The sequence below is a fragment of the Salmo salar genome, chromosome 11 (genome assembly GCF_965601325.2).
Source record: "Salmo salar chromosome 11, fSalSal1, whole genome shotgun sequence".
NCBI classification, from domain to species: Eukaryota; Metazoa; Chordata; class Actinopteri; order Salmoniformes; family Salmonidae; genus Salmo; species Salmo salar.
Window position 1 is genome coordinate 124,759,671 of NC_138301.1, and position 13,115 is coordinate 124,772,785.

General features: G+C 42.6%; 1 protein-coding gene across 3 annotated transcripts in view; it reads right to left on the reverse strand.

The window, feature by feature from the left end:
• The window catches only part of birc2 (baculoviral IAP repeat containing 2), a 39,345-nt gene extending 26,843 nt beyond the window's left edge, over nt 1-12,502 (reverse strand). For all 3 annotated transcript variants that reach the window (XM_045690312.2, XM_082958349.1, XM_045690313.2), the window contains exons 1-6: nt 12,200-12,502; nt 11,707-11,832; nt 9,425-10,642; nt 5,904-6,018; nt 3,994-4,159; nt 1,129-1,244 (exon numbers count right to left, since the gene is read on the reverse strand). In XM_045690312.2, the coding sequence (XP_045546268.2) occupies nt 1,129-1,244; nt 3,994-4,159; nt 5,904-6,018; nt 9,425-9,518 (491 nt within the window). In that variant the 5' untranslated portion in view covers nt 9,519-10,642; nt 11,707-11,832; nt 12,200-12,502. The remainder of the gene's footprint in view (nt 1-1,128; nt 1,245-3,993; nt 4,160-5,903; nt 6,019-9,424; nt 10,643-11,706; nt 11,833-12,199) is intronic.
• Nucleotides 12,503-13,115: the final 613 nt, after the last annotated feature.

A 13,115-nucleotide genomic window follows, 5' to 3' on the forward strand; every position in this document is an offset into this window, starting at 1 on the left:
ATTTGTGTTGTTGGATTTTCCTCAAACATAACGCTTTGTATTCAGGACATAAAGTGAATTCCTTTGCCACATTTTTTTGCCGTTTTTCTTTAGTCTCTTGTTGCAAACAGAATGCATGTTTTGGAATATATTTATTCTGTACAGGCTTCCTTTTCACTCTATCATTTAGGTTAGTATTGTGGATTAACTACAATGTTGTTGATCCATCCTCAGTTTTGTCCTATCACAGCCATTACGTCAACATTTTTTAAAGTCACCAAGGGCCTCATGGTGAAAACCCTGTGCTGTTTCCTTCCTCTCCGGCAACTGGGTCAGGAAGGACACCTGTATCTTGCACACTCTGGCCTGCATCTAGCTGATCCAGGGTGTAGGCATTAGTCCAACAGTTGTAAATGAGAGTTTCTATTGGACAAATTCAGGTACGTTTAAGAAACGTTTTCAACAGAATCGGCAGAATGAATACACCCCTGATCCCACACTGTTCACTTCTCATCTAGTCTACCAGTCTAGAACCGCCAATACAGCCTCCCAGTCTAGAACCGCCAATACAGCCTCCCAGTCTAGAACCGCCAATACAGCCTACCAGTCTAGAACCACGAATACAGCCTCCCAGTCTAGAACCGCCAATACAGCCTCCCAGTCTAGAACCGCCAATACAGCCTCCCAGTCTAGAACCCCCAATACAGCCTCCCAGTCTAGAACCGCGAATACAGCCTCCCAGTCTAGAACCGCCAATACAGCCTACCAGTCTAGAACCGCCAATACAGCCTACCAGTCTAGAACCATAAATGCGCTACAAAAAACTTCATTGCCCACTAGCAGTCACATGCAATAGCAGCGGTACGACCATATTCTGCATTGCTAATGCACTTTTTTGCTCATCTTTTAAATATTTGTTTTGGTTTAAAAGTTATGAAAAATTGTTTATTTGTCACATCCCTAATTATTAGTCTCATGTATTAAAGTAGTGTTATTTAATATTTCTCTGGTAACATCTACAGAAAGGTTTCAGAGAACATTTAACAAATACATTTTTTTTTAAACGCTTAAATAAATGTTAGTGCAGCCAGCCAATCAGAGCGTAGAAACAGCCAATCAGAGCGTAGAAACAGCCAATCAGAGCCTTACATGTCCTCTACTTCTCGGGAGCTCAGCGGGCTGGAGGGGGGCGGGACACAAGGCTCTTCACCGGACACCGGGTTAGAGGCTGAGACAGGGAGGGGGGCGGGGCCAGGTCCTGATACCTGGGAGAGACAACACACGTTACTACACCCCCACATCATTATAACCCCCACCCCCATCACCACCACTATCATTATAACCCCCACCACCACCACTATCATTATAACCCCCACAACTATCATTATAACCCCCACCAACACCATCATCACCACCACTATCATTATAACCCCCACCATCATCACCACCACTATCATTATAACCCCCATCACCACCACTATCATTATAACCCCCACTATCATTATAACCCCCACCACCATCACCACAACTATCATTATAACCCCCACAACCATCACCACCACTATCATTATAACCCCCACCACCCCAACTATCATTATAACCCCCACCACCACAACTATCATTATAACCCCCACCACCACAACTATCATTATAACCCCCACCACCACAACTATCATTATAACCCCCACCCCATCCTATCATTATAACCCCCACCCCATCATTATAACCCCCACCCCCATCATCACAACTATCATTATAACCCCCACCACCACAACTATCATTATAACCCCCACCATCATCACCACAACTGTCATTATAACCCCCACCCCCATCCTATCATTATAACCCCCACCACCACAACTATCATTATAACCCCCACCACCACCACCACAACTATCATTATAACCCCCACAACTATCATTATAACCCCCACCACCACAACTATCATTATAACCCCCACCACCATCACCACAACTATCATTATAACCCCCACTATCATTACAACCCCCACCACCATCACAACTATCATTATAACCCCCACCACCACAGCTATCATTATAACCCCCACCATCATTATAACCCCCACCACAACTATCATTATAACCCCCACCACCATCACCACAACTATCATTATAACCCCGACTATCATTATAACTCCCTCCACCATCATCACAACTATCATTATAACCCCCACCACCATCACCACAACTATCATTATAACCCCCACCACCCCAACTATCATTATAACCCCCACAACTATCATTATAACCCCAACTATCATTATAACCCCCACCACCCCTATCATTATAACCCCCACCACCCCTATCACTATAACCCCCACCACCCCAACTATCATTATAACCCCCACCACCACCACTATCACTATAACCCCCACCACCACCACTATCACTATAACCCCCACCACTATCACTATAACCCCCACCACCACCACTATCACTATAACCCCCACCCCAACTATCATTATAACCCCCACCCCAACTATCATTATAACCCCAACTATCACTATAACCCCCACCACCACTATCATTATAACCCCCACCACCACCATCACTATAACCCCCACCACCACCATCACTATAACCCCCACCACCACCACTATCACTATAACCCCCACCACCACCACTATCACTATAACCCCCACCACCACCACTATCACTATAACCCCCACCACCACCACTATCACTATAACCCCCACCACCACCACTATCACTATAACCCCCACCACCACCACTATAACCCCCACCACCACCACTATAACCCCCACCCCAACTATCATTATAACCCCCACCACCACTATAACCCCCACCACCCCAACTATCACTATAACCCCCACCACCCCATCTATCACTATAACCCCCTCAACTATCACTATAACCCCCACCACCACAACTATCACTATAACCCCCACCACCCCAACTATTATTATAACCCCCACCACCATCACTATCATTATAACCCCCGCCACCATCACTATCATTATAACCCCCGCCACCATCACTATCATTATAACCCCCGCCACCATCACTATCATTATAACCCCCGCCACCATCACTATCATTATAACCCCCACCACCACCACTATCATTATAACCCCCACCACAACCACTATCATTATAACCCCCGCCACCATCACTATCATTATAACCCCCACCACCATCACTATCATTATAACCCCCACCACCACCACTATCATTATAACCCCCGCCACAACCACTATCATTATAACCCCCGCCACCATCACTATCATTATAACCCCCACCACCATCACTATCATTATAACCCCCACCACCACCACTATCATTATAACCCCCACCACAACCACTATCATTATAACCCCCGCCACCATCACTATCATTATAACCCCCACCACCATCACTATCATTATAACCCCCACCACCACCACTATCATTATAACCCCCACCACAACCACTATCATTATAACCCCCACCACCATCACTATCATTATAACCCCCACCACCATCACTATCATTATAACCCCCACCACCATCACTATCATTATAACCCCCACCACCATCACTATTATTATAACCCCCACCACCATCACTATCATTATAACCCCCACCACCATCACTATCATTATAACCCCCACCACCACCATCACTATCATTATAACCCCCACCACCACCATCACTATCATTATAACCCCCACCACCACCATCACTATCATTATAACCCCCACCACCACCACCACCACTATCATTATAACCCCCACCACCACCATCACTATCATTATAACCCCCACCACCACCATCACTATCATTATAACCCCCACCACCATCACTATCATTATAACCCCCACCACCATCACTATCATTATAACCCCCACCACCATCACTATCATTATAACCCCCACCCCTATAACCCCCACCACCACCATTACCCACATAAGGTCGACACCTGTTGTATTCGGCGCATGTGACAAATACAATTTAATCATCATCATCATCATCATCATCATCACCACCATCTCACCGGTGTGACGAGTGCGCTGCATAGCGGAGAGAAGGCGCTGTGAGAAGAGGAGAGGAGGTTGGCAGTAGAGGGTAGAGTCTGGATGAAGACGCAAGAAGGGGACAGCTGTCTGTGTCTCTCAGTAGGACAGTCACCTGTCTGCCAGCCGTCCGCTGTCACGTTACACCTGGAGCAGGGAAATACCAATTAGATGATGTCACGTTACACCTGGAGCAGGGAAATACCAATTAGATGATGTCACGTTACACCTGGAGCAGGGAAATACCAATTAGATGATGTCACGTTACACCTGAGAATTAGAACACACACACAATATCAGCTAGTAGGTAGAACCATTTAAATGATGTGGTGAAGAGGAGGGATGGGCCAGCGTGGCAGGACAATCACCTGAAACACTGCACCCTGTCTCCCAACACCAGTATAGAACCATCACCTACCTGCACCCTGTCTCCCAACACCAGTATAGAACCATCACCTACCTGAAACACTGCACCCTGTCTCCCACACCAGTATAGAACCATCACCTACCTGCACCCTGTCTCCCAACACCAGTATAGAACCATCACCTACCTGCACCCTGTCTCCCAACACCAGTATAGAACCATCACCTACCTGCACCCTGTCTCCCAACACCAGTATAGAACCATCACCTACCTGCACCCTGTCTCCCACACCAGTATAGAACCATCACCTACCTGCAACACTGCACCCTGTCTCCCACACCAGTATAGAACCATCACCTACCTGCACCCTGTCTCCCAACACCAGTATAGAACCATCACCTACCTGAAACACTGCACCCTGTCTCCCAACACCAGTATAGAACCATCACCTACCTGCACCCTGTCTCCCAACACCAGTATAGAACCATCACCTACCTGCACCCTGTCTCCCACACCAGTATAGAACCATCACCTACCTGAAACACTGCACCCTGTCTCCCAACACCAGTATAGAACCATCACCTACCTGCACCCTGTCTCCCACACCAGTATAGAACCATCACCTACCTGAAACACTGCACCCTGTCTCCCACACCAGTATAGAACCATCACCTACCTGCACCCTGTCTCCCACACCAGTATAGAACCATCACCTACCTGCACCCTGTCTCCCAACACCAGTATAGAACCATCACCTACCTGCACCCTGTCTCCCAACACCAGTATAGAACCATCACCTACCTGAAACACTGCACCCTGTCTCCCAACACCAGTATAGAACCATCACCTACCTGCACCCTGTCTCCCACACCAGTATAGAACCATCACCTACCTGAAACACTGCACCCTGTCTCCCACACCAGTATAGAACCATCACCTACCTGCACCCTGTCTCCCACACCAGTATAGAACCATCACCTACCTGAAACACTGCACCCTGTCTCCCACACCAGTATAGAACCATCACCTACCTGCACCCTGTCTCCCAACACCAGTATAGAACCATCACCTACCTGAAACACTGCACCCTGTCTCCCAACACCAGTATAGAACCATCACCTACCTGCACCCTGTCTCCCACACCAGTATAGAACCATCACCTACCTGAAACACTGCACCCTGTCTCCCACACCAGTATAGAACCATCACCTACCTGCACCCTGTCTCCCACACCAGTATAGAACCATCACCTACCTGAAACACTGCACCCTGTCTCCCACACCAGTATAGAACCATCACCTACCTGCACCCTGTCTCCCACACCAGTATAGAACCATCACCTACCTGAAACACTGCACCCTGTCTCCCAACACCAGTATAGAACCATCACCTACCTGCACCCTGTCTCCCAACACCAGTATAGAACCATCACCTACCTGCACCCTGTCTCCCAACACCAGTATAGAACCATCACCTACCTGAAACACTGCACCCTGTCTCCCACACCAGTATAGAACCATCACCTACCTGAAACACTGCACCCTGTCTCCCACACCAGTATAGAACCATCCTGCCCTGGCCAGGGTGCGCTCCGTTACCGCTGCAGACGGGAAGAGGGCAAAGGTGGAGATACGGAACAGTTCTGAGGAGAAAATAAAAATCACAACTTTATAAAAAGGTGTGTGTGTGTGTAAGGTGAGTGTGTACAGCGTGTGTGTAAGTAGTGTGTAAGGTGAGTGTGTACAGAGTAAGGTAGGTGAAACCTGGATGAGCGTTATAATGTAAAACTATACAGTGTATAACAGAGGTCAGGTGGTAAACTATACAGTGTATTATAATAATAATAATAAGTCAGGTGTTAAACTAACAGGTGTTAAATATAATAATAATAATAATAATAAGTCAGGTGTTAAACTATACAGTGTATTATAATAATGAGGCAGGGGTACATCAGGATAATAATAATAATAGAGGTCAGGTGTTAAACTATACAGTGTATTATAATAATAATAGAGGTCAGGTGGTAAACTATACAGTGTATTATAATAATAATAGAGGTCAGGTGGTAAACTATACAGTGTATTATAATAATAATAGAGGTCAGGTGGTAAACTATACAGTGTATTATAATAATAATAATAATAATAAGTCAGGTGTTAAACTATACAGTGTATAATAATAATAATAGAGGTCAGGTGGTAAACTATACAGTGTATTATAATAATAATAATAATAGAGGTCAGGTGGTAAACTATACAGTGTATTATAATAATAATAATAAGTCAGGTGTTAAACTATACAGTGTATTATAATAATAATAATAGAGGTCAGGTGGTAAACTATACAGTGTATTATAATAATAATAATAATAGAGGTCAGGTGGTAAACTATACAGTGTATTATAATAATAATAAGAGGTCAGGTGGTAAACTATACAGTGTATTATAATAATAATAGAGGTCAGGTGGTAAACTATACAGTGTATTATAATAATAATAGAGGTCAGGTGGTAAACTATACAGTGTATTATAATAATAATAATAATAGAGGTCAGGTGTTAAACTATACAGTGTATTATAATAATAATAGAGGTCAGGTGGTAAACTATACAGTGTATTATAATAATAATAATAATAGAGGTCAGGTGGTAAACTATACAGTGTATTATAATAATAATAAGAGGTCAGGTGGTAAACTATACAGTGTATTATAATAATAATAATAGAGGTCAGGTGGTAAACTATACAGTGTATTATAATAATAATAATAATAGAGGTCAGGTGGTAAACTATACAGTGTATTATAATAATAATAATAGAGGTCAGGTGGTAAACTATACAGTGTATTATAATAATAATAGAGGTCAGGTGGTAAACTATACAGTGTATTATAATAATAATAGAGGTCAGGTGGTAAACTATACAGTGTATTATAATAATAATAATAATAGAGGTCAGGTGTTAAACTATACAGTGTATTATAATAATAATAGAGGTCAGGTGGTAAACTATACAGTGTATTATAATAATAATAATAGAGGTCAGGTGGTAAACTATACAGTGTATAATAATAATAATAATAATAGAGGTCAGGTGGTAAACTATACAGTGTATTATAATAATAACAGAGGTCAGATGTATAGTGCCAACTGTAAAGTTTGGTGGAGGAGGAATAATGGTCTGGGGCTGTTTTTCATGGTTTGGGCCCCTTAGTTCCAGTGAAGGGAAATCTTAACGCTACAGCATACAATGAAATTCTAGACGATTCTGTGCTTCCAACTTTGTGGCAACAGTTTCCTGTTTCAGCATGACAATGCTCCCGTGAACAAAGCAAGGTCCATACAGAAATTGGTTGTGAAGATCGGTGTGGAAGAACTTGATTGGCCTGCACAGAGCCCTGACCTCAACACCATCGAACACCTTTGGGATGAATTGGAACGCCGACTGCGAGCCAGGGCCTAATCACCCAACATCAGTGCCCGACCACAATGCTCTTGTGGCTGAATGGAAGCAAGTCCCCGCAGCAATGTTCCAACATCTAGTGGAAAGCCTTCCCAGAAGAGTGGAGGCTGTTATAGCAGCAATGTTCCAACATCTAGTGGAAAGCCTTCCCTGAAGAGAGGAGGCTGTTATAGCAGCAATGATCCAACATCTAGTGGAAAGCCTTCCCTGAAGAGAGGAGGCTGTTATAGCAGCAATGTTCCTACATCTAGTGGAAAGCCTTCCCAGAAGAGTGGAGGCTGTTATATCAGCAATGATCCAACATCTAGTGGAAAGCCTTCCCAGAAGAGTGGAGGCTGTTATAGCAGCAATGTTCCAACATCTAGTGGAAAGCCTTCCCAGAAGAGTGGAGGCTGTTATAGCAGCAATGTTCCAACATCTAGTGGAAAGCCTTCCCAGAAGAGTGGAGGCTGTTATAGCAGCAATGTTCCAACATCTAGTGGAAAACCTTCCCAGAAGAGTGGAGGCTGTTATATCAGCAATGATCCAACATCTAGTGGAAAGCCTTCCCTGAAGAGTGGAGGGCTGTTATAGCAGCGAATGGTGGACCAACTCCATATTAATTCCCATGACTTTGTAATGAGATGTTCGACTAGCAGGTGTCCACATACTTTTAGTCATTTTTTTGCAACCCGAGACTTTTTGTTGTTGTTGTGTTCAAATGTTTGTTTGTATTATTTTTAAGAAAGGTACAGTACACAAAACAGGTACGCCTAGACAGACGAACAAGACAAACAGTTCCCACCCCCAGGAATTCCCCAAGCCAAAGTTACATTAGTGGTTCACAATAGCAGTCTTGACAGAGTCATACGGTGATGAGAACAAATATGTTTCTTTCACTAGTCCCATGAGTCATACAGATAATTTCCATGTTTCTAATGTCCATGGATAATAGCAGCCACTGCTGTTTGCTTCAAAAGAATGAGGCGCCTGCCAACGTTAATCCAGCCAGACAATTTGTATTTTACTTTATTTAAAATAGGCAAGTCGGTTAAGAACAAAATTCTTATTTACAATGACGGCCTACCTGACGACCGAGGTCAGCCTGCAGGCGCCCGGTCCGCCACAAGGAGTCGCTAGAGCGCCATGAGCCAAGTAAAGCCCCCCCCCCCCCCCCCCCCGGCAAAAACCTCCCCTAACCCGGACGACGCTGAGCAAATTGTGCGCCGCCCTATGGGACTCCCCGATCACGGCCAGGTGTGATACAGCCAGGGATCGAACCAGGGTCTGTAGTGACGCCTCTAGCACTGCGATACAGTGCCTTAGACCGCTGCGCCATTCCCTAGTCCGTGCTGATGACAAGCATACCCATAACATGATGCAGCCACCACAATGCTTGAAAATATGAAGTGGTACTCAGTGATGTGTTGTTGAATTTTCCCCCAAAACAAAACGCTTTGTATTCAGGACATACAGTTGATTCATTTGCCACATTTTTTTGCAGTTTTACTTTAGTGTCTTGTTGCAAACAAAATGCATGTTTTGGAATATATTTATTCTGTACTGGATTCCTTGTGTCTAACGTGTTTGTGTCTGTGTGAGGCCTACCTGAGGAGTTGTCATACTGCAGGTTAACTGGGGTTCCGTTTCGACACAGACCCATGAGGAACGGGCTGTTCTGGAGATGTACCAGGGTGTCCATTTACAAATAGGGTAGACAGTCTAGATATAGACAGCCTAGAATCTAGATATACAGGTATTAGAGTGTAGATTTAGCTTCTAGATTGTTTTTTTTTTTGATGAAGAGTTTGTAGAATTAGAGAAAAGGAAGGTCCATTCTCCTCAGGGAGAGAGGGATGAGTAACCCAGGGCAGGGGGAATATAAACACACACACACACACACACACACGCCACGCGATTGATGAAAACAGGGTGTGTTTCCTGTCATCTCACACATCAGCCTGGAAATGAAACTGAAGGTTTCAGAACTGATCAAAAAAAGAAAAAATTAGAGAAACTGCCAACCTTCTGTCATAATAAATCACAATATGCCAGAACACCTTCTGTCATAATAAATCACAATCTGCCAGAATACCTTCTGTCATAATAAATCACAATATGCCAGAATACCTTCTGTCATAATAAATCACAATCTGCCAGAATACCTTCTGTCATAATAAATCACAATCTGCCAGAATACCTTCTGTCATAATAAATCACAATATGCCAGAACACCTTCTGTCATAATAAATCACAATATGCCAGAATACCTTCTGTCATAATAAATCACAATATGCCAGAACACCTTCTGTCATAATAAATCACAATATGCCAGAATACCTTCTGTCATAATAAATCACAATCTGCCAGAACACCTTCTGTCATAATAAATCACAATATGCCAGAATACCTTCTGTCATAATAATATCACAATATGTCAGAACACCTTATAATAATAAATGATATGACATTTAGCAGATGATTTTATAAAAAGCAAGTAGTCAGTCATGTCTGAGCCACAGAGAAGTGTCTGTCTGTCTGCAACCACCAGACTAGGCCACACCACTCTGTCCGCTTGGTGAATATGGACAGAACACACACACACACACACACACACACACACACACACACACACACACACACACACGCCCTGGGTATGGCTGGTCAACCCTCTCCCCCTGAGTGGAACAACCCTCCTGGGGTAGTTTACGTTTCCATGGCAGCAGAGATTAACCAGACAAACAAATGTATCTGTCTGAGAGGAAGGTTTAAATGGGAGAATAAAAAAAAAGTTGTCCTCCTTTACAGCATAAATGTTGATAACACCTGTAGGGGAGACAGAAATATTACATTAGTAGAATGTTATAGTAGAAGTATTTATTAGGATCAACAATTAGCTGGTGTAGAAGCAGTGGCTACTCTTCCTGGGTCCAAATTACAGCTAAATTACATTCAGCTAATTCCACATTCAGACAACAGCAGGTTTAGTGGGGTGTAGGACAGAGGACAATCACATTAATAGGAAGTGTCCTAGTGGTTAAACATACTGAAGACAACAGCAGGTGTAGTGGGGTGTAGGACAGAGGACAGAGAGACATCACATTAATAGGAAGTGTCCTACTGGTTAAACATACTCAGACAACAGCAGGTGTAGTGGGGTGTAGGACAGAGGACAGAGAGACATCACATTAATAGGAAGTGTCCTAGTGGTTAAACATACTGAAGACAACAGCAGGTGTAGTGGGGTGTAGGACAGAGGACAGAGAGACATCACATTAATAGGAAGTGTCCTACTGGTTAATTTCCCCTGTAATGGTTCAGCACTTCCTGCTTTTGAATTGGAGGAAATGAATCGGTCTTAGAAGATTTTTATCATAGCATGTATGTAGTGTTTCCTCAGACCAGGTATAATGTTGCCTAAACGCACACACACCGCGTATATTTTAAAATATGTTGAAATACAGCACGCTGACTTGCTACGTAGCTAGCTAGCTAAGTCAAGTTAGGCTAAAATTACATTGCATTATATGGAGCACGGAAGTCATATTGCTAAATTCAACGAGTTAATTTCCCCTCCAGTACAACCTTCAGGATCTGCTGTAATTTCACATTTTAAAATGTGGTGTAGAAACATGTCTGAGATGGTGAAACGTTTTGTTTTTTAAAAAAAAACGAGGGTTAGCTAACGTTAGCTGGTGTTGTCTGTGTAGCTAAATGGCGTCGGGACATTGTTGCTATGCTATCCATAACTGCTAACTAGCTAGCTACGTGGTTACAGGGGATCTAAAGTAAATATTACAGCCTCAACAGGACCAGAAGAGGGAAACCTTGGAAACCTTGGTTAAATACAACTGTTAATAAGTCCTCCTGGCTTTAGACCAGTGACTCACCACAAATATCTCTGATCAAAGACTTGTAGTCTGTAGAAATCCCCTTCTGCGGTCACTTCCTTTCCAGTAAATGTTACGACGAGAACAAACCAAGTACTTCTAGAAATCCCACCGTCTATAGTCCCTCTAACATAGAAACAAACATCAATGTGAAAAGTTATTAGTTATCATTATAATTCCATTCATAATGACAGGTAATTTCATAGCAAAACGAAACAACATAACAAAATGTCATATTTCCTTACAGAAAATAATAATCACATTTCTTTTTAACCATAATTAATTACAAGATCAAATAACATTTTTTATTTCAACAAGTTATACACATCAAGTTGTTTAAAATGTACAGTAGGCTAGATTACAACATCCATTCTAGGAAATGTGTGCTTGTCCATGAATGGACATTGTTGGTTTTTACTTTTAGATCACATGATCGATCATATTATGGTGTGAATATGAACATGACAACAGAGTAATAAAATGGTTAACTTACCTTTGTCCAACAGCTTTCAGGCAGATCACAGTAACGAAGAAGTAAACTAACCAGAAAGACTAGACGTGGAACTTTATATCTATGCTTATGACTCGACTCGACTCGCCTACACACAAGGGGAATTGCCAGTTTGATTTGCTACGTACGTTGTGGAGTGGTTTAGTCAAATATGGTGTGAATGTGATATAGTGTAACATCTGCAAAGTTAATGCATGAAACTTTTGATCGACGTTATCCTCATAGTCAACGGACAGTTTATCCGTTGATGTTTTCCCAGTAGTGCAAAAAGTACCCAATAGTCATACTGTAGTAAAAGTAAAGATACCTTCATAGAAAATGATTCAAGTAAAAGTGAAAGTCACCCAGTAAAATACTACTTGAGTAAAAGTCTAAAATTATTTGGTTTTAAATGTACTTAAATAAAAAAAAGTTAATGGAATTGCTAAAATATACTTAAAAGTATACATAGATTTTCTTTAAGTTTTTTAAATTTACTGATAAATCAAATTGTATTTGTCACATCTGCCAAATACAACAGGTGTAGGTAGACCTTACTTACAAGCCCTTAACCAACCAGTTTTAAGATATTTTTGTTGTTGTTGCCAGAGGCACATGATACAATTGATACAATTATTGCAAGGGCTGTCTTTTTAGACTTCAGTGCAGCTTTTGACATTATCGATCATAGTCTGCTGCTGGAAAAACGTAGGTGTTATGGCTTTACACCCCCTGCTATATTGTGGATAAGAGTTACTTGCTCTTTAATAGAAGCCTCTCCAACATAATCCAGGTAGAATCAGGAATTCCCCAGGGCAGCTGTCTAGACCCCTTACTTTGTTCAATCTTTACTAATGACATGCCACTGGCTTTGAGTAAAGCCAGAGTGTCTATGTATGAGGATGACTCAACACTATAC